This window comes from Lithobates pipiens, unplaced genomic scaffold (genome assembly GCF_037356315.1).
Source record: "Lithobates pipiens isolate NorthernLeopardFrog02 unplaced genomic scaffold, aLitPip1_a1.2 Scaffold_16, whole genome shotgun sequence".
In the NCBI taxonomy this organism is placed as follows: Eukaryota; Metazoa; Chordata; class Amphibia; order Anura; family Ranidae; genus Lithobates; species Lithobates pipiens.
In genome coordinates this window covers 199,642,175-199,665,448 of record NW_027507748.1, presented here as the reverse complement: position 1 = coordinate 199,665,448, position 23,274 = coordinate 199,642,175, and the positions used below count along the sequence as shown (strand labels likewise).

Here is a 23,274-nt window from a genome sequence, read left to right as displayed (position 1 = left end):
GATATGCGGGCAACAGAGGAAAGGCAGTTGGAAAGGATTGAGAACCGCCTGAGAGGCGGTTTCAGGCACTGCATCAGGATGTACAGGAAGCTATGCGCCAGGAGGCAGAAATCTGGCAGCAGATGGAGCAGTTGGCTACCTTCAACCAGGCCTTCCTCGATGTCCTGGGTCAGCTTGTTCAAGTGCTTGGAGCCAGTCGTGATCCCCGGTCACCAAGACAGTAGTGCCTTGTTTTTGTAAAAAAATTGTTACGTTTTTGTAAAAAAACTTTTTTAAATTTTTACTTTCAAGAATATATAGAAAGATATTTTTTTTTTGTGTAATAAAAAACATGAGACTTTTTTGAGTATGTCTGATTTAATGTAACACTTTATAACAAAATATAGTAATACTTTAGTAAAAATTTTAAACATTTATGGTAAGAAATTACCGTGTGGGGCAAAATCCATGGTAAGAAATAAAACGTTGAGGTGACACATCAGAGCCTGATTTCACTGCACTCTTCTTCGATATCCTGTGCTGCTATTACTAGTAACTGGCTCATCTGAAGATGTATTCCAATCCTGGTGGAAGTCTTCTCCATGACTTTCACAAAGATTGTGAAGAGCACAGCAAGCAAGGACCATGGATTTGGCAAGTTTAAAGTCACTGTCATTCCGCTTCATAAGACACCACCATCTACCCTTATGTCTTTTGAAAGCATTTTCCACTCCGACCCGTGCTCTGGATGTTTTCTTGCTGTAGGTTTATTGTTCTGGTGTCAGGTGGTCATTGTCAGGAAATTGTTTCAGGAGTCAATTTTGTAAAGGGTGGGCAGAGTCCTGAGAACATAATAGCCAACATTCACCACACAAATGTTCTTAGTGAAAACAGGATACAGGCCTCCCTGGCCAACCCAATCCCAAAATGTGGACAATCGTAGAACCCAAGCACCATGCAAACTGCCAGGCTTTCCTACATTCACATTCCAGAACAGTCCTTTCCATCCACTACTCCCTGGAGGATGATGGAATGCCAGTCTTTTCTGTTGAAGTAGTTAGTGTGGTATTCTTGTGGTGCTATTATTGGTATGTGTGAGCCATCAATAGCACCAACACACTGTGGCAGGCCCCACCTGTTCTCAAAGTAGTCAGCCATGTCTTTAAGCTTCTCCCGGTCCAGAAAATTAATTTTAGGAGCTAACAATGAGCCAACAGCCTTACAGAAGTCCTGCACATACCGCCACACTGATGATTTACTGACACCAAAAAGACGTCCTATACTTCTGTATTCACTGTTGGTAGCCAGCTTCCACAGTGCAATGGCAACTCTTTTCCTCAGAGGCAAACAGGCTCTGAAGTTGGTGTTTTGCTTCTCCATCGCTGGACATAGCTTTGCACAAAGGTATGAGAAGGTTTCCTCAGACATTCTGAAATTGTGCAGTGTGTGTGTGTGCAGTGTGTGTGTGTGTGTGTGTATCCCGGGACGGTCACATCCCACCACTCATTGGCGTGGAGGAGAGCCCAAATGACTGGTCGGCGGCGCTGCTTTGACAAAAGAAGCATCTAAAAAAATAAATAAAAAGATGGTAACATATCAATAAATAAAACATATATTAGATTTTTCCTTATACTGTACATTATTATTAAGTCTGTGTGTCAGGTACGTGGGTCAGTGTGTGTGTGCGCCAGGTAAGTGGGTCAGTATGTGTGTGCCAGGTAGGTGGGTGTGTGTGTGTGTGTCAGGTAGGTAGGTCTGTGTGTGTGTCAGGTAGGTGGGTTAGCTTACCCTATAGCGCTGCCATCTAAGTCATAGAAAAATCAATAAAGCCAAACTTTTATTAACATTCTCACTGTTATAGAAAATTGTAAAGCAGCATGGACCTCTTCCAAAGCCTTTACAACACCTGATGGTAAAGATCGGTGCACTCCTGGGTTTCTGTCTATGTCCATATACATGAATGCCTAATAACAAGCACATTATTTCATAGGACTACCCGGTTTCCCCAAAAATAAGACCTAGCGTGATTGTTGCAATATAAGCCCTACCCCCCAAATAATCCCTAAAGTCCTTGTAGGTCTTATTTTCAGGGTAGGGCTTATTTTTGGGGAAACAGGATAGGGCTTATTTGGGGGGAAGGGTTTATATTGCAGTCATCACCGACAGTCACGCTAGGTCTTATTTTCAGGGAAACAGGGTATGTAGCAGGAAAAATGATATTTTTTGCAATGGTGCAAAGAACTAAAAGGCAACTAGAGAAAAGACAAGCTGCTGGATGACCTCCATTGTTGTTTGTAGCTTCAGGGTTCTAGTCGCACTAGTGTGAAGTCATGCTAGGCATTTTTTCTAAACCCCCATTTGGCCCCTAGCGGCCCAACTTGCAGTGGAAACACTCACCTGAATAGGCTGGAGCATTCCAGGCTTTCCAAACTGTACCGAACCGATCCGCTCAGTGGAAACGAGGCATTATTGTCTTGGCTGTGGTTATCATATGGTGAAGAATATCTGCCTTAAATGCTTTTCTAGCTCCTGGGATAACATTCAATATTGATATGTTTAAACTTGAATGTACCTCATGGCTTGATATTTTCCAATTAATTTTTAAAATATCGTCCCAGAAATCCTTCACCATAGAGCAATTGTGCCATACATGTCATAGCCCCCCTTTCCTTCAGGCAACTCCAACACCTTTCTGAATTATTTCAGTTTATTTTATGCAATTCCACTGATGATTTTATAGTTCCTCCTCACTATTGAGGTTGTGTGTCAAGGAGAGTGCCCTATTCCAATCTACTACTGGGATCAAGATCCCCATTTCCTTCTTCCACTTCTTCATATATATTAGTTAATTAAGAGGTTCAGTAGGAAGTAGGAGCCTATATATAGTAATAAGTCAGTCTTTGTTCTTTTATTAACCCCTTTCGTGCCCGCCCTATAGCCGAAAGACGGCTACAGAGCGGACGCCAACTGCCGGGAGGCCGTCCTCCTGTTTACTTCACCTCTGCGAGCTGCCGCGGGCGCGCATCGGGGAAGTTCTGTGCTGGCCGTGTCCCCCAGACGCAGCCAGTCACAGCGGCCGTTTACAGCACAATCGGCGTGCCCAAGGAGAGATGATCTCATATGTAAATATATGAGATCATCTCTCATTGCTGCTCTCCCTCCTCACACAGACAGCGTGTGAGGAGGGAGAGATGAACCGCTCTGAGATCTCACAGCGGTGTGTGTGTGTGTGTGTGTGTATATAAAAAAAAGAAGTGCTCATCTGCCCCCACTGTCACCTGTCATCAGTGCCATCTGTTATCAGTGTCACGTGTCATCAGTGCCACGTTGGTCTCACGTGTCATTGTCCTGGTGCTCCAGGGCCTTCAAAATTGTAATAGGTAGTCAACAAGTTAGATGTGTAATTTACACGTGACGGTGCTCCCTGCATGTTGGGCCTCTCTATGTGGTTAGGCTGTGGAAAAGTCCCACACATGTGGTATCGTAATACTCAGGAGGAGTAGCAGAATTTAGTTTGGGGCATTATTTGTGGTATACACATGCCACGTGAGAGAAATAACCTATTACAATGAAAATGTTGTGGAAAAAATAAAAAATCTTCATTTTGCAAAGAATTGTGGGAAAAAATGACATCAAAAAGCTCACCATGCCTCTTACTAAATACCTTGGAATGTCTACTTTCAAAAAAGGGGTCATTTGTACTTTCCTGGCTTGTTCGGGTCACAAGAAATGAACCAAAATGTACCACCAGTACATCAGATGTGATCAATTTTGTGCAATTCGCACCACAGCTTGTGGACTCTCTAACTTTCACAAAAACCAAATAATATCCACTAACTTGGGTTATTTTTACCAAAGATATGTAGCAGTATAAATTGTGCCCAAAATTTATGAAGAAAAATTAATTCGAAAAAAGGTCATCACAGAAACAAAGAAATATGCGTTTTTTCCCCCAAATTTTCGGTCTTTTTTCATTTATAACGCAAAAAATAAACACAGAGGTGATCAAATACCACCAAAAGAAAGCTCTATTTGTGGGGAAAAAAGAGCCAAAAATTAATTAATTTGGGTACAGTGTTGCATGACTGAGTAATTGTCATTCAAAGTGTGAGAGCACCGAAAGCTGAAAATTGGTCTGGGCAGGAGGGGTGTTTAAGTGCCCAATAGGCAAGTGGTTAATAACTGACAAAAATAGTTGTCCATCAAGTAAGGAGGGTTGTATACTAGTCCTAATGTATGTATCTGTTGATATTACATCCATTTATGTTCAGGCCCCAGTTCGGACAATCATGGAAGCTTGCCATCCACTAGGGTCTGAGCTATCTTTACATTTTCAGTCATTTTACATTTAAGAATGTTTTTAAACCTTAATGATGGAGGGAACTCTGGATTTGAAAAATAATGGGGTCAATGGACTCATGAATGTGGATAGACCTCACTTCGTCAAGATTTTATCTCATATCTTTAAAGTTGATAGCGTAAAGTTAAACCTTTTTTTTTCCGGTCTAAACTGAGGCTTAATCCATGGAAGAGATTTAAACTGCAATCCGATAAGGTCTTCTTCCAAATATACCCTTTGTGTGTGTATAATATATATATCTATATCATATATATCCCAACATATTTAATTGGCACTTTTTGCCATTTAAAAGGGAAATTTACCTGAAGTTTTTATTTATTTGGCAATTATATATTGAACATCTCTGACTTATCGTAATTGACTTTAAAATTACTTAGATTCCAAAATCTCTTAAATGCTTTCACAAGATTTGGTATAGTCATTATTGGATTGGGGACATATATTAATAAATCTCCCGCATATACTGGACATTTTATACTCCTTTCCCTAAACTCTTATTCCTTGAATATCCCTATTGTTTTGGATAGCTGTTGTCAAATGCTCCATAACTATCGTATACAAGGGAGATAGGGGGCATTCTTGTCAGGTAACATTTGAGATATGGCTGAATTTGCATCGCATGTGATCTGCACAGCAATGCAGTGTGAAACACATGCAATGTCTGACATCGCTATTATGTGAACCCAGCCCTACATACAGGGGCTTCTACTGCTTCTGTATTTTTACCCAGAGCAGAATCAGAGACTATTATGCAAGTATTTCTATGCCCATAGCTGCTTGAGTGTATTTCTGAATCCTGGAGAGAGACTTAATTCTGTCCTATTTCTCACATGCACTGTGCCAGATACTAATGTTTGTGCTACTGTAGGAGTGTAGTGGTTTCCTTACAGTATATTAGCAGGAGTACCTGTTAATTGCACTATAGTTCGAATACCGCTCCTGTTATTCTAGTTAACCCTGTCCCCTTTGGTGTAGGATTCTATAGATCGTTTTAGCTTGGGGCTCAATAACCAGCATAGGCTTGTGCCAGGTTAGGCATTCAATGGCCACTTATGATAGTTACAGGTCCAGTTGCAAGTCAAAATACTAGGGACTAAGCCATAGCATATATAGTTTGAGTGAGTTCCAGACCACAGTTACTGCCAGTGAGAAGCTTAGTTTGGTTGGACAACAGCTGGAGGATCCCCATGATCACCGATCTTGTCTTCAGGTCTCCAACAGGAAGACAGATGGCACATCATCCGCAGGCGCCCCCCCAACTAGACTTTACTGTAACATTAATCTGTAGTTATCTCTATTAATAACTATATACAGTGGGTAAAATAAGTATTGAACACGTCACCATTTTTCGAGGTAAATACATTTCTAAAGATACTATTGACATGAAATTTTCACATGTCGGTAACAACCCATGCAATCCATACATACAAAGAAACCAAAACAAATACATTCAGAAATTAAGTTATGTGTGATAAATTAAAATGACAGGTAAAAAAGTATTGAACACACTAACTGAAATTTAATACTTCATACAAAAAACATTATTGGTCATGACAGCTTCAAGACTCCTCCTGTATGGAGAAATTGGTCGCATGCATTGCTCAGGTGTGATTGTGGCACATTCTTCTTCTCTGATCGTTAGTTCTTTCCATAGATTTTCTATTGGATTCAAGTCAGGTGATTGGCTGGGCCATCCTAGCAGCTTTATTTTCACTTTGAAAACATTTGCGTTTCCTCAGCTTTGTGTTTGGGATCATTGTCTTGCCGAAATGTCCACCCTCGATTCATCTTCATCATCCTGGTAGATGGCAGTAGATTTTTTTTTATCAAGAATGTCTTGGTACATTTTTCTATTCATCCTTGACATGAAGTTTGCCAGTACCATATACTAAAAAACAAAAAACAGCCCCACACCATGATATTCCCACCTCCAAACTTCACTGTTGGTATGGTGTTTTTTGGGGTGATGTGCAGTGTATTATGATGCGCTGCTCTAGTTGTGGTAATTGTGTGAAAAAGTGGTGTATTCCCACTGCGATGTGAAAGACAGTCCTAGTAAAAGTGTGCAAATATAAACCACAAAAGTAAATCCTCTAACTATAAATCACATAAATTATAGCCGAGTGCAAAAACATAAGCGCTGATAATATCCAATGTTCAATAAAATAATCTACTCGCTGTGACTTCTGTGCAAATACAGTGGGGAGAAACAAGTATTTGATGCACTGCCGATTTTGCAGGTTTTCCTACTAACAAAGCATGCAGAGGTTTTTAATTTTTATCATAGGTACTCAACTATGAGAGATGGCATCTAAAACAAAAATCCAGAAAAACACATTGTATGATTTTTAAATAATTTGCCTTTTATTGCATGACATAAGTATTTGATCACCTAACAATCAGTAGGAATTCCGGCTCTCACAGACCTGTTATTGTAGAAGCCCTTCCGTTCTCCACTCATTACCTGCATTAACTGCACCTGTTTGAACTTGTTACCTGTATAAAAGACACCTGTCCACACACTCAGACGCCAACCTCTCCACAATGGCCAAGACCAAAGAGCTATGTAAGGACATCAGGGCTAAAATTGTAGACCTGCACAAGGCTGGAATGGGTTACAGGACAATAGGCAAGCAGCTTGGTGAGAAGGCAACAACTGTTGCTGCAATTATTAGAAAATGGAAGTTCAAGATGACGGTCAATCTCCCTCGGTCTGGGGCTCCATGCAAGATCTCACCTCATGGGGGCATCAATGATCATGAGGAAGGTGAGGGATCAGGCCAGAACTACAGAGCAGGACTTGGTCAGTGACCTGAAGAGAGCTAGGACCACAGTCTCAAAGAAAACCATTAGTAACACATTACGCCACCATGGATTAAAATCCTGCAGCGAAAGAAAGGTCCCCCTGCTCAAGCCAGCGCATATCCAGGCCTGTCTGAAGTTTGGATGATTCGGAGGAGGAATGGGAGAAGGCCATGTGGTCTGATGAGACAAAAAATAGAGCCTTTTGGTCTAAACTCCACTCGCCGTGTTTACAGGAAGTACAACCCCAAGAACACCATCCCAACTGTGAAGCAGGGAAGTGGAAACATCACTCTTTGGGGCTGCTTTTCTGCAAAGGGGGCAGAAAGACTGCACCGTATTGAGGGGAGGGTGGATGGGACCACATAGTACGAGATCTTGGCCAACAACCTCCTTCCCTTAGTAAGAGCATTGAAGATGGGTCGTGGGTGGGTCTTCCAGCATGACAACGACCCGAAAACACACAGCCAGGGCAACTAAGAAGTGGCTCCTTAAGAAGCATCTCAAGTTTCTGGAGTGGCCTAACCAGTTTCCAGACCTGAACCCAATAGAAATTATTTGGAGTCCAATTGCCCAGCGACAGCCCCAAAACCTGAAGGATCTGGAGGAGGTCTGTATGGAGGAATGGGCCAAAATCCCTGCTGCAGTGTGTGCAAACCTGGTCAAGAACTGCAGAAAACGTATGATCTCTACAAACAAAGGTTTTTGTACCAAATAAGTTCCACTTTTCGGATATATCAAATACTTATATCATGCAATAAAAAGTAAATTAATTATTAAAAAATCATACAATGATTTTCTGGATGTTTGTTTCAGATTCAGTCTCTCACAGTTGAAGAGTACCTATGATAAAAATTACAGTCCTCTATGTGCTTTGTAAGTAGGAAAACCTGCAAAATCAGCAGTGTATCAAATACTTGTTCTCCCCACTGTAGTTCCTTCACCATTGAATGTGCTTATAGCCAAAAAACTCAACTGGTGCAGCGTAGCCCAAATCCCAGTGCTGTAAAACTTGTTTACTCTCCAGTGCATTCAGATTTAACAATCATGACAACTCCAATACTGTGAACAGACAGCTTTGTTTCAAAGCATCATTCCCATTCTGCACAGATTTATTCAGTAATTAAAAGACACTGGAGAATCCTTAGAGAGGCTTTTCCTAACATTGAGGAATTTAAATTCCCTCCTCTATTATCCTATAGGAGGGGTAGAACTATTAGGGACATAATTATTCAATCTGAATTTCAGAGAAAGTGAAGGGAGTACCGACATTTTTAGGTTCACAACGAAATGGTCCTGTCCCCTGCTTATCCTGTGTTCAGTGCTCCAGTTTGATGAAGAGAACCTAATATATACATCCCCATACAGGGAAAACAACTGACCTTTAGCCTAGGTTCACATTGCAACGATTTGACATGTCAAATCGCATCCCAAATTGCCAGCCACACGGATTCCTAAAAGTAGTTTCTATACTACTTTTGGCGACTTCAGGGTGTGATTTGTATAGACATCTGTGCAAGAACAGCACAGATGTATTTGGAATCTCCCCCAAAGTCGGGACTGAAATGCGGTTATGAAATTGTGCAAGTGAACTCACACAATTTCAATGCCGCTGTCAATGTGAACCTGGGCGAAAGGATTCTATACATGTCATATGTGATTTCTATCCTTAATCGTCTGTGTACATTATATTATGGGGGAGACCACTCAAAAAAAAAAAATTAAGGCTAGAAGATCTCAACAAAAATCTCCTATTTGTTCCCCCCACAGTCTGAGTTACCAGCTGCTAAGCCACACTGTAGTCCAGTTAAGATTTATGGTAATTGACCACATATCACAAGTGAAGAGAGGGGGGACAGGGAGGTAATGGTACAGTCCCAGAGGTTTGAATAAAGATTAGGATTTACAGCTTTTTTTTGGGGGGACGATTGGATTATTGACTGCAATACTCAGTACTCTCACTAGATGGTAGTGTACTTTATACACATATATATGGTAACGACCCTGTTTCTCAAATTATGTTATTCTTTTCTGCAGTGCTTGAAACAAGGTTCCAAGAAGCAGTTGCTAATGTTTTACTGTTCACTTGCTGATGTATATGCAGCTGTACAACATGATCATAATAAATTATACAGAAGTAATGGAAAAATTACATTTGACCTGTTTTTGATGGGAATATGGGTAGAATTATTATTTTTCATGGGGATTACAGGAGGAATATCATGTGAACAACCAAGATATTTAACCTATTTCTGATAAGAATATGCATATAATTATTTTTCTACATGGGGATTATTGGTGGAATATTGTAGTAACATACCTAGGAACATAATAAACCAATTTCTGATAAGAATATTTGCATTATTTTTCTACATAGTGAATATGGGTGAAATATCATGGTTGCACATGCCAAGGACCACATTTGACTGGTGTCTGATAAGAATATTGGTATAATTTTTCTGCAGGGGGATTAGGAGGTTAACATCACACCTACATAACATATTTGACCTGTTTATGATAGGAATATGGCTATAATTATGGTTGAGTGATTGAAGGGGAAACATGTAAATGGCTTGGAATGGCTTAGTCAAAGCCCAGAACTCAATCTAATAGCAAATCTGTGGTCAGACTTAAAGACTGCTGTTCACAAGTGTAAACCATCCAACTTGAAGGAGCTGGAGCAGTTTTTCAAGGAGGAATGGACAAAAATCCCAGTGGTAAGATGTGCAAGCTTACAGACACTCATCCAAAGCGACTTAGAGCTGAGATAGCCGCAAAAGGTGACTCCACAAAGTATTGACTTTGGTTGGGGGGGGGGGGGGGGGGGGTGAATAGTTATGCACATTGACTTTTTCTGTTATTTTATCCTATTTGCTTGACAATAAAAAAAAAAAAAAAAAAACACATCTTCAAAGTTGTGGGAATGTTCTGTAAATTAACCACTTGACCACTGGGCACTTAAACACCCTTAATAACCAGACCAATTTTCAGCTTTCGGTGCTCTCACATTCTGAATGACAATTACTCAGTCATGCAACACTGGACCTATATGAAATGTTTGTCCTTTTTTCACACAAATGGAGCTTTCTTTTGGTGGTATTTAATCACCGCTCGTTTTTTTTTTTTTTGTGCTATAAAAGAAAAAATACAGAAAATTCTGTAAAAAAAATGAATTTTTCTTTGTTTCTGTTATAAAATTTAGCAGATTAGTAATTTTTTCTTCATAAATTTTGGCCAAAATTTATACTACTACATATCTTTGGTAAAAATAAGTACAAATTGGTGGATATTATTTGGTCTTTGTGAAAGTTATAGAGTCCACAAGCTATGGTGCCAATATCTGAAAATTGATCACACCTGAAGTACTGACGGCCTATTTCAATTCTTGAGACCCTAACATGCCAGAAAAGTACAAATACCCCCCAAATGACCCCTTTTTGGAAAGAAGACATTCCAAGGTATTTAGTAAGAGGCATGATGAGTTTTTTGAAGTTGTCATTTTTTCCCATAATTCTTTGCAAAATCAAGATTTCTTTTACTTTTTTTTTTTTTTCACAAAATTGTCATATTATCAGTTTATTTCTCACACAGCATATGCATACCACAAATTATACCCCAAAACACATTCTGCTATTACTCCCGAGTACGGCGATACCACATGTGTGAGACTTTTACACAGTGTGGCCACATACAGAGGCCCAACCTGCAGGGAGCGCCATCAGGCGTTCTGGAGCACCCAGGACAATTCTGACATTTCTCTCCTACATGTAAAAATCATCATTTATTTGCTAGAACATTACATAGAATCCCAAAACATATATGTTTTTTTAGCAAACACCCTGGAGAATACAATGGTGGTCGTTGCACGGTATTTGCGCAGCAATTTTTCGAATGCTTTTGTTTGGAAAAAAAAGTTTTGTGCTTTAAAAAAAAAAAAAAAAAAACACACAGTAAAGTTAGCCCAATTTTTGCATAATGTGAAAGATGAAGTTACACCGAGTAAATAGATACCCAACATGTCACTCTTCAAAATTGCACAGGCTCGTGGAATGGCGCCAAACGTCGCTACTTAAAAATCCCCATAGGCGACGATTTAATTTTTTTTTACTGGTTATATGTTTTGAGTTACAGAGGAGGTCTAGGGCTAGAATTATTGCTCTCGCTCCAACGTTCGCAGCGATACCTCACATGTGTGGTTTGAACACCGTTTTCATATGTGGGCGGGACTTACGTATGCGTTCACTTCTGCATGCGAGCACATGGTGACAGGGGCGCTTTATTTTAGTTTGACATTTTCTTCCCCAAAAATAAATTTTTTGATCACTTTTATTCCTATTACAAGGAATGTAAACATCCCTTGTAATAGGAATATGGCATGACAGGTCCTCTTTACAGTGAGATATGGGGTCAATAAGATCTGGATTTGATCGTATTGGCGATCACCGACTATGGCTGGGTATGGCTGGGTATCTCAGAGTATAGCGTTGCAGAGCATTGCAGGATATTGGCGGGTATTGCAGAGCATTGCAGGATATTGGCGGGTATTGCAGAGTGTTGCAGGGTATTGGTGGGTGTTGCAGGGTATTGCAGGGTATTGCAGAGTAATGCAGGGTATTGCAGAGTAATGGCAGGGTATTGCAGAGTATTGGCAGGGAATTGAGGGGTTAATTTTCGGTGAGCAGCGATGTGGGCACTGCAGACGCAGCCCACATCGCTGCTGACACCGATCTCTTCCCCCTCCGCTGTTCCGATCGGTACAGAGAGGGGGAGGGAGGAACCGGCGTCATAACATGACGCCGGTTTGTTTACAAGTGATCACTCCGTCATTTTGACGGAGCGATCACGTAGTAAACGGCCGCTATGAGCAGCCGTTTACCGTGATGCTCTCGAGTGTGCGCCCCAGGGGGCGTGCGAGAGCGGAATTCTGGGAGGACGTCATATGACGGCCTCCCAGAGTTAAGAAACCGCCCTGTAGCCATCATTCGGCTATAGGGCGGTTAAGTGGTTAAATAATGGAAATCCTCAATCAAGCAATGTTAATTCCAGGTTGTGAGGCAACAAAAAACACAAAAAATGCCAAGGAGGTGAATACTTTTGCAAAGCACTGTAGAGCAGGCCACAGGCATGAGCTTTAGAAAGATTGGTTAAGGTCTGGTAGATAGCAGATGCTGCTCTACGACCTGCCACAGGATTTTGAAAACAGCTTACCTGTAAAATCATTTTCTTTGATGTACATCAGAGGACACAGAGCCATAGTATTTACTATGTGGGTTATAAGGCCACTGATGGGTGATGGACACTGGCACGCCCTAAGGCAAGAAGTGTACTCCCTATATAACCCCTCCCACTACTGGGAGTCCTCAGGTTTGAAGCCAAGCAATACAAGTGTATACCAAGAAGAGAGGGACCTCTGTGTCCCCCGATGTACATCAAAGAAAAGGATTTTACAGGTAAGCCGTTTTAAAAAACCTGCTTTCTTTTCTTACATCGGGGACATAGAGCCATAGTAGTTACTATGTGGGATGTCCCATAGCAATGGCAACTGAAGGGAGGGAGACGCAACAAAAAAAGAAAGTCAGAGGACTCATACTGCAGCCTACAGTATACTGCGCCCAAAGGCAATAGCCTCATGACCATTAATATCGATTTGATAAAATCCGATAAACGTATGAACCGAAAACTAAGTTATGGCCTTACAGATCTGAGCCATAGAGGCCTGATGATTCACCACCCAAGGGGCACTAATCACCCTGGATGAGTGTGCTCCAACATGAGGAAGGAAGAATTGCTTCTCTTCCCTAGATTGAGGCTCTGGGAGAAAGAAGGAAGAATATCTGGGTTTAAATGAAAACCTGTTACCACCTTTAGTAGGAATTCAGGATGAGGACATAAAACCACCTCATCCTTATGCATGATCAAATATGGCTCTTTACAAGACAGAGCTGCTAGTTCCGACATTCTTCTAGCAAAAGAAATGGCAACCAGAAAGATCATCTTTCTCATCAAAAAGAACCAAGGGAATTTCTCGTAAAGGCACAAACGTTTGATTCTGCAAAGCCGATAAGTTCAATTTTAAATCCCAATGATTTAGAGGTGCCTTGATAGGGGGATTAATCTGTGTTACCTCCTGAATAAGCTACGCACCAAGAGTGGGAAGCAAGAGGCCATTGAAAAAACACTGACAAGGCCGGGATCTGGCTTTTGATAGACGTCAAGGCCAACTTCATTTCAGATCCCATAAGCAGGAAATCAGGGATCCTGCCTATGACATACTTCTTGGGGTGCCAACCCCTAGATCCACACCAAGAAACATATGCCTTCCAGACTCTATAGTAAGTGATTCTGGAAGCCGGATCCTGGCATTAATCACAGTAGACACTACCGAAGGAGATCACCCACGATCTTTTATAAAGTGGGATTCAACAGTCAAACCTGTTAAATTTTTCGTCCGTAAGGTAGGATGAAATACCGGACCTCATGCGCGAAGGTCTGGCTATAATGGCAGAGTTCGAAGGACTCCTACTGCCATCTTTATGATCTCGGTAAATCAAGATCTTCTGGGACCCAATGGGGCCGCCAGAATCGCCTCCTTTCATGCATAGATCAGTGGAAACTGATCCCATGGGAAGACTAATGCGTCTGTTCCACCTGCTAGCGGATCCCTTGTTTTCGACACAAAGTTATCGACTTTGTGGATGAATCTGTGTCCAGAATACCCCATCTCTGACATATCGCTAGGAAGATATCGGGGTGAAAAGATCATTCTCCCGGAAATAATTGTTGGCGACTCAATTAGTACGCCTGCCAATTCTCTATTTCTGAAACAAAAATTTCAGATAGCCAAGGAATGTTGTGTTCTGCCCAAGCTAGAACATTATTCACCTCTTTTTGAGCTGCACAACCTCTCGTGCCCCCGGTGATTGATGTAAGCCACTGCCGTGGCCTTGTCAGACTGAATCCTGACAGGACAGTCCCATAGTCTGACCGTCCCATATTCTAGGGCCAGACGTACTGCCCGAATCTTCCAAAAAGTTGATAGGCAAGGTCCTCTAACCTGGACCATCTTTCCCTAGACAGAATCTTCTTCCAGGGCTGCACCCCAGCCTAGAAGGCTGGCATCTGTTAACACCTTCCAGGATACAGTGCCAAAATCAACTTCCTACATGTGTGGCCAGCGTCTGACGCCATTAGCCACACCCCCTTTACTTTCAAAGGAAAATGCTTTCCCGCACGAGCGGCATCCTGTCAAACATGCATGGCGGGGGGGTAAATCCTCAGCTGAGCGGCTGCGGTCTGTCTTTAAATGAAAATGCAAGAAACCATGCTTGTAACCCCTGCGCTTAAAGTCAGGACTCGTGGAAGGATGTATGCCATAAAAATATGACAGAAACATAGCATGGAATGCAAAGACTCCTACAGGGAACAGGGGTCTAAGTGATCAGATTATCCCATGAACAGGTGGCTCAGGAGAAAGAAGGGCCTGCTTTTCCATCAAACTATGATCCAGCATACCAAATTGTATGTGCAAGTCCCATAAGGCGTACTTATGACCAACCGGAGGAGCAGGTGACATCCCTTATCTGTCTGCTATTGCATCACTATTTGACCACAGGAAGCTCTGGATAAGCTTCTGGGGAGTGTGGGTGGAGTAGTTTTCAGAGAGGGCAGGAAAATATTGAGTGCTTGCACATATAAGGAAGCAGTGGGCACATAGGCAGAAATGAGCACATGTAGAGCGGATGTCGGGCACCATTTTTTAACCCTTTCATGACTAAGCCTATTTTTGGAATTTGGTGTTTACAAGTTAAAAACCATATTTTTTGCTAGAAAATTACTTGGAACCCCCAAACATTATATATATATATATATATATATATATATATATATATATATATATATATATATATATATATATATATATATATATATTTTAGCAGAGACTCTAGAGAATAAAACGGCGATTGTTGCAATATTTTATGTCACACGGTATTTGCGCAGCAGTGTTTAAACGCAACTTTTTGAGAAAGGACACTTTCATGAATTAAAAAAAAAAAACAGTAAAATTAGCCCAATTTTTTTGCGTAATGTGAAAGATAATGTCACGCCGAGTAAATAGATACCAAACATGTCACACTTTATAATTGCGTGCACTTGTGGATTGACGACAAAGTACGGTACCTAAAAATCTCAATAGGCGACGCTTTAATTTTTTTTACGGTTACCAGGTTAGCGTTATAGAGGAGGTCTAGTGCTAGAATAATTGCTCTCGCTCTGACGATCGCGGCGATACCTCACATGTGTGATTTTAACACCGTTTACATACGCGGGCGCGACTTCCATATGCGTTTTCTTTGCTTCGCGAGCTCGCGGGGACGGCGGGCGACTAATTTTTTTAAAATGACTAAATTGTTTTAAAAAATAAATAAATAAATTTGATCACTTTTATTGCTGTCACAAGGAATGTAAACATCCCTTGTGACAGTAATAGGTGGTGACAGGTACTCTTTATGGAGGGATCGGGGGTCTAAAAGTCCCCCCACCCCTCCTTTACACTTCAATGTATTCAGAACGCCGAAAACGGCGATTCTGAATACGTATATCTTTTTAAAACCGGCGCCATTGGCAGCCGAGTAAACGGGAAGTGACGTCATGACGTCGCTTCCGTGTTTACTATGAGGAGACTGGAACAAAGCCGATTACGGCTTCGTTCCAGTTCCTCCCCAGCAGCCGGAGGCAGCGGAACTTGAATCGGTGCTCCCGATCGAGCGGGAGCACCGGTAACAGCGGCGGGAGGGGGGACGTCCCCTCCCACTCCTCCGGCATAACAGTCGAGCGGCTTTTAGCCGCATCGGTTGTTATGCCTGGATAGCCAATCGCCTGCTGAAAAAAACGGTACCGGGATGATGCCTGCAGGTGCGGGCATCATCTCGGTATAACCCCTGGAAGCCAAGTACGCACATCTGCGTACCATCGGCGGGAAGGGGTTAAACTATAATACAAAGACAATTCTATAGCTCAACTCACCAACCAGTCTGCTGACTAACCAAAATAATCTGCTAACCCTGTTAAAAGTAGTTTAGTTAGCACACATTTGCAAACGCATGTGAAAGCTGCAAGGCCTCGTCACGGCACCCTGCGTTAAACTAGTCAGCCTAGTCACAGTAGAGGTAACACTGTGCCCCATGTTTAAAAGTGGCCATTACACCACTAGTACATGGCCTTAGAAGCATTGTTGCCAGGGGCTCTGGTGTTACCTCTACACCACGAAGAATACTGGGGGCAGGAGAGGGTATACTGGACTGTCCATACAGCTCTGCCATTGTCCAACTCTCCTGAATGTGGCAGCATAAACCAGTTTTTCTGATTATTACCTTGTGTCCTGTAATGTACGACAAAGTAGTTGCGAATTTTGACTTGCCTGTAAATTCATTATCTTGGAGCACAATACAGTACAGGACGCATGATCTGTAGACAGATTATGAGTTGTATTACGGCTTCCTTCAGGTGATCTGACACTGGAAAAACTGTGCCTTCCACTCTGTGGGACTATGTAGTTATGTAGCAAGCAAAAAAACAGTAGGTCTGGCCTTGGAAGAGGGAAAGGCTCGCCTGCCAGGAATCTCAATGTCTGTGTACCAAATTCTCCTGGTCCAATTTGGGGCAATAAGGTATCCATTCCCCCTTTAGCTTGCAAGGCAGTCAAGGGAGAAGCGTCGCTGGAGGGGATACATACATCATACTGAACAGAGTCCAAGGAATCGCAAGGGCATCCATCACAAAGGCCAGAGGATCTCTGGATCTGCTCACAATCATGTCCAGTTTGTTCCCTTGCTCCCAACTTCTGACAGAGCATCAAGAAAACTTGGGGGGTGAAGGGACTACTCCTCTAAATCCAAGCATTAGTGACTGCAAAGTCTGCCTGCCCATTTTCCATGTGATGCAGATTTTCGTGGGCAATTTGTCACGCCAATGGCTGGGGGCGCTTCAATCATGACGACACCATGGTTGATATGGTGTCAGGAGGACTGAAGTGCATTATTTCTATTACATGTAGTATAGAATGAAATAGTTAAACTCAACATAATTCAGGATCAGTGGCAGCCCTGAGCGTGCCACTTGACACCGTTGCCTACCACCAGATACAGCTCGTCACCTGCCACCAGATGCAGCTTGTCATCTGTCACGTAACCAGATGCAGCTTGTCACGTTACCTGCCACTAGATTCAGCTTATCACATCATGTGCCACCAGATGCAGCTTGTCACGTCACCTGCTACCAGATGCATCTTGTCACATCATGTGCCACCAGATGCTGCTCGTTACATTGCCTGACACCGAATGCAGCTAGTCTTTTGCCACGTCACCTGCCATCAGATGCAGCACATGTGCATTGCCTGAGTTCCAGAGAGAGGGTGGGCAGTGAGAGATAATGTAATGATGTGATGTAATCCTTTGCTGCCTGCAGCGGCACAGGGAGGGTGGAGCAGCAGTGATGCAAGGCAGGCAGAGAGATGTCATCTATCTGCTCTTGCTTGCCCGCCATTTCTCATGCTGGCTCTGTCATGCTGCACGCTCGCCGTATAGCCAGCTCTATTATCTTGCTATCCCGTCCGCCGACTCCCTCATGCTGCCACCACACTCGCGGCCCAGTGGTTGAGAACCCCTGCTGTAGATAATCAAGTGTATTGGAAGTGGTTCTCCAACCAAAAAGAAAATCTGACTTCCCTTTTAGAGCTGCTGGACATCTGGTTCCCCCTTGGTGATTTATGTAGATCAAATCCGTTGGGCTTTCCAACTGTACTGCATCAACTTCTGTAAGGACTAGGTGCCCTGGACAGGCCGGGCCGGCATCTATTGTTACCACCTCCCACAAAAGGGGAGGAACAATTTTTTTGATTGCAGGGCTTGTTGGAAATCCACCATGCCAGGGAGATTCTTGCATGGCTGGACAGAAGAAGTGGACTATCCAGAGAAGGAATGTTTGTCCAATATCAAGAGAACGTTAGGCTGGATTGAAACTGTGTAAAAGGGAATAGCCTCAAAAAGAAGCCATCATGAGGCCCAGAATCCCTATACAGAAGTGAGTTGAGGCATACCTGGTTGATCTGAGTGTCTGACAGCTGAAACTCAGAGCATTGCTGGGACAAGGCCTTCTAGCACCCAGGATACTAAACTGTGTCCCCCCCCCCCCCCTCCCTGATGTGTGAGCATCAAGTGTCTGCAAAAATCCCCTCCCACCCCTCACCAAATAAAGGTTGAGCACTAATTGCAAACTTAGCCCCCAAAACTTACATTTTCCTCTGCATAATTACTCCCCAAACAAAATAGAAAAATTCCCCCTCCCCCAGTACAAATTCCCCATCACAGCTCAAATTCTCTCCCCTACACCAATCCCCCCTCCTAGCACAGATCTTAACCACTAACACAAATCCCCCCCCCGCCAACCACTCCCCCTCCTAGCACAGATCCCCCCATGCACAAATCCTCTCTCCAATACTCCCTCCAAAACAAATCCCCCTCCCTTCTAGCACTAAACCTTCCCCCATACCCTCCCCCAAGCCCTCCTAGCACTAATCTCTACACCCATCACCCCTCTTAACTCAAAACTCTTTCCAGCCTATGTTCTATACTTCCTGCAAATGCCCCTCTATCCCTTAAATTACCACTCACACTCTCCTCTACTAGCACAAATTCTCCACTGCCAAATGACCCTTAACCCATCTTAGCACAATTTCCCTCCCAATCACTCCTCCTAGTGCAAATCCTCTCCCCCCAGCACACTTCTTCCAAATCACCACCCCCCCCCCCCCAAAATTTCCCCCCTCAGCAAAAAACCCTCCATCCTCTAACACAAATTTCTTCCTTCCTCCAAATAACCCCTTCTTGCACAAATCCTCTCATTCCCAGCACAAATGTTTATTACCTCACCACATAGTTGCAGTGAAATCAGCAGATAGGCACTTTGTTGTTCGCCAGAGAGTGAGCTAGAATTAGAGGAAGGAACTGGTGTTAATATAGGACCTTGTTCCAATCCAGTGGGAACAAGCAATCACCATGTTTTTCCTGGTTTTCGCCTGTGCCAACCATAGCCAGAGTGCTATAATGCCCCCTTTTCCCAGCTCCTCTGTGCCTTGTCTACATGATTGTGTTGCCTTTTTCATTGCCCTAGATCAATTTTTACAGAAATCACAGCGATAGATGGTTGCAGGTGCAGGCTTGCAAGTGTAAAAAAAAAAGCAGTTGAAAGCAGCTCAAACTTCCTATCTGACAAATCTTTGAATAAAGAAACATCTTCAACTGGTAAAGTGAGATGCTTAAGCCTGAGACAACAGGATCAACTATCAGAACAGACAATGTATTATTAAACTCTTTTGCCACTGTATAGAACATTCCTCAAGTTTTGTAGTAAAAATCTTTTCTTAATTGACCCAATGGTCATAGATTACCCATTCTATTTGTTCATTAAAAGGGTGTATAGATATAGCAGCTCTTTGTACCCAAAAGGTGCATGGCGAGATGGAGATTTTAGTGTGAGCAACTGCAACTTTAGGTGTATAGGAGTCTAGGGTTTAGAAATCTTTTTCTTGTATTAATGCACTTCTACACCATTATAAATGTGACTTCTAGCTGTTATTTCTATTGCCCAACACAATGTGTTTGAAATACTGAAAATAGAGAAAAGGAAGGGAGAAGTCGAGCATATGACAACAAACCAGGTTGTTTCATGAGAAAAGCAAGAATTCAGATTAGTTGCCATGGTTGAACTCCCCACTTTAGGGCCCATAATCCACCCCAAACTATGTGGACATTCAACAAGTAACTAGAACTGTATTTTAACTAAGAATTAAAAAAGGGCAATTGTACATCACGCAAGTGAGTTTTCACAGTATTCCTTGCACCTTCTGGGGTCCTGGGTGATCTGTTATTCTCCCACAACCTCAAAACTTACAAAGGTTCGTTAGTTGATGTTCTAAAGAAATGAGCCCGTCCGAATTTATAAATATCAGTTCCAAATTAATATTTTTGTTTTCTACAAAACAGCAAGATAACTCATCTATTTTGATTTTTTTACAGCAGCCTCTCAACCTTTTTACCCTGCAGGGAAGGAACCCTTGATATAATTTGGAGGCCTCAGGGAACCACTGCTAAAAAAATATATATCCAGGCTTCATAGTTATATAGCATTAACTGCTAAAAGTTTTAAATATAATGGAACACTAAAAATTGCCCTAAGACATTAAAAGGAACATAATAGGATATGCAGATAATCATAATAAGGCGGCATACCTGGAATATTTAATAAAAGGGCAAATTTTACAACACTATCAGTAATAATCATGAAAGTGAACAAGACCGACCAGAAAAGAAACAGTCCTATTAAACAAGTCATTGGTAACGTGTACCCTTACCTTTGTGGTCAGTGAAAAAATGCCTATTAAGATCAGTAATCATTGTAGGTGGGAGAGCCTACCATTGCTCAAGGAACCCCTAGAAACCTCTGGAAGAACCCTGGGGTTCCATGGAACCTTGGTTGAAAAAAGCCTGCTCTACCATATAGGAACCACATCAGCAAGATCTCTACAACTCAGATCTGCCTGGCTTCTGCAACAATTTTTTCCCCTTTCACATAAAAAAAATAAAAATAAAAATAATAAACAAAAAGTCATAAGTCTAGTGTGTGGAACCATAATGTGAAATCGGAGAGGGAGATTTTACTGAAAATCCTGAAGAAAAATAAGCCACGTGGGTGATTTTGGCCAGTGTCTACTAAAGATGAGAAAAGCTGCTGAACTGCCAAGCAGGCGCAGTCAGGTTTTAAAAAAAAATCTATTTGCAAGGAAATATATATATATATATATATATATACATATATATATACACATACACATATACATATATACATATACCTTTTGACACTTATGAAGTGCTTTTAATTATACGTCAGTATACCATAGTAACACCTGACAAAAAGGATCTAAATCACTGAGAAAGCACACTTTGTGAAAATTAATATATGTGTCATTCTCAAAACTTTTGGCCACAGCTGTATAAGGTGACCTTGTCTTACCTGTTCACGACGCTGGACAGTAATTAGAGACCCGACTTCGACCATCACATTGGCATACCCCTGAAGGGGTCTTAAGCTACTGTGATGAACCATGGCCCTGGACACCCTGCAGCTAACTCAACATGTCGCACCAAGTTGAGTTCACTATCCAGGATCCAGTGGCCGAGGCAACGTTACAGGCTGTCCCCACAGCATGAGGTCTGGGTATGGCTCCCACGGCATAACCGAGGTGGCACTGATTGGGACACACTTCTGTAGACAGTGAAGTTAATTGAAGACATTTTTAATGTCCACCTTATCATTGCAGGTAATCACTGCTTGTGCGAACAACCACGAATAGCCGTGATGCCAGTGCGCAGGCTCAATGGCTGCAGCTAGCCACTGGCAGCGGTCAAACCCCCAGCAACAGGAATCTGTAGATTCCTGCCGCTGTGATTTGTATTGTGGCAAAACAGCCAAGCGAATGTAACTTAATTTCTTCTAAAAAGTAAATGGCAGAAACACTTGTTTTTGTATCCTCCCCCTTAATAACTTTCAGATTTTGGAGAAGCAGATGTTCGACACTTATTCATTTTGCCTCACTGATGAGTCTTTTCTCTAGTGCCATCATTTTATTAGATTACCTTTTTATTCATAAATAAAGCCAAAAAAATATGCAACACATTTTGCAGGTGCCAGTCCGTGTTCAGCTATAGCTTTTGGCCTTCTGAGAGAAAAATATGAATGCATCTCTTCGTCTGGCAAATCCAATATGAACATGGGAAGCAGAACTAGACACAGTTGTATTCAAAATATTTTCTTTTACTGTAGAGAATCTGGATGTTACAGTAGTCACATAACGCTGGCTTGTTCCTGACCATTTCTATAGGACTATGACCATCTGTGAAGTCAAAATCTTAACAGGAATAACATTATGCTTTTCATAACAGATCTACTGTGCAGTTATGAATTTATTATTCACTCACATTAGGCAGTCTAATTTCTACCCACACCATTAATACACTTCACTAAGTTGAATGAATAAACCCGTCCTTAAATTTACAAAAGCACTGCTCAAATTATAACAAATGCAAAATTACACTTTATTTTATCAACATCACAGTTCTTGTGATAGATTGCTGAATGTTTTTGGATCAACTGTTTTCTTGAATGTGGACAGAATAGTTTTTCTCTTCTGTTGCATATAATTTTGTTGCTATTTATTCTCTAACTGCATTACTAGTAATTCTACTGTAAATGTAAAGCTTTTTGAAACCGGAGAGCTTATGTATTGGGTATCTTGTAGCAGCAGTGAAAATGTGATATACAGTGATATTGTAAAACATAGAAAGTATTGCAGCTAAAATATTAGGTCTAAACAAATACAAAAAAAAATACATATCTTAAGCTAGACTATAGGATTAACATATATAATTTATTTTACTAGTGTGTGCAACTGGAGGTTTATGACACATGAAATATACCAGCACCAAATAAATTCAAGACAGAAATAAATTTTGTTCAAGCCATACTGACTGCAGCAAATACAAAATCAAGTCTTAGGGGTCCAATTTATCAAAACTTGAAGAAAGAAGAGGGCCCATGTTGCCCTTGGCAATCTGATTTCACTTTCTCAAATTTTTTTTTTACAGAAATGTTAGCCAAGATTGATCACTGTGAGCCATTACTACTTCTTTCCTTTAGTTTATACAGCTTCCTGTGCTCATGCACACATTTGGTTTAATGTATGTAAACTGGTATAAGTTTAACTATAATAAGCTAAAGCAACCAATAAAGTGTCCGCTTTCAATTTAAACATTTTTTTTAATTGCTAGGAGATTCACTATTGTGCAATAAGTCCCCATTTACAATCGTCAGAGCACCATTGTTCTTGCAGGTGCCCAAACAAGTGGAGGGAGAATAACATTAGAAAAACAGGGCAGTATAAAAGAATAGCTTGTCAAATCTGAATTCGGTCACATGTAGATATATCTATACACATGTTCAATAGCTTAAGCAGCGCAGGACAAATTCTATTTGCACATATTTGTAAAACAGTAAAATATACACCATAAAAAAAAAAATGG

The 23,274-nt window shown here is 41.6% G+C and overlaps 1 protein-coding gene across 1 annotated transcript; it reads right to left on the bottom strand.

The window, feature by feature from the left end:
• Positions 1–356: 356 nt before the first annotated feature.
• On the bottom strand, positions 357–9,941 carry LOC143984121 (uncharacterized). The gene is made up of 2 exons (XM_077484435.1): positions 962–9,941; positions 357–744 (listed from the first exon to the last, which is right to left on the bottom strand). Exons 1-2 carry the CDS (start codon positions 1,405–1,407, stop codon positions 492–494), a joined length of 699 nt encoding a protein of 232 aa, XP_077340561.1. The 5' UTR covers positions 1,408–9,941; the 3' UTR covers positions 357–491.
• Positions 9,942–23,274: the final 13,333 nt, after the last annotated feature.

Bases quoted from the DNA above. Each gene is read 5' to 3' on its own strand.
- LOC143984121 (XM_077484435.1), bottom strand. From the start codon at position 1,407: ATGTCTGAGGAAACCTTCTCATACCTTTGTGCAAAGCTATGTCCAGCG. The intron at 745-961 runs AATGTAGGAAAG...AGAACAATAAAC, and splicing joins AAGGACTGTTCTGGAATGTG to CTACAGCAAGAAAACATCCA.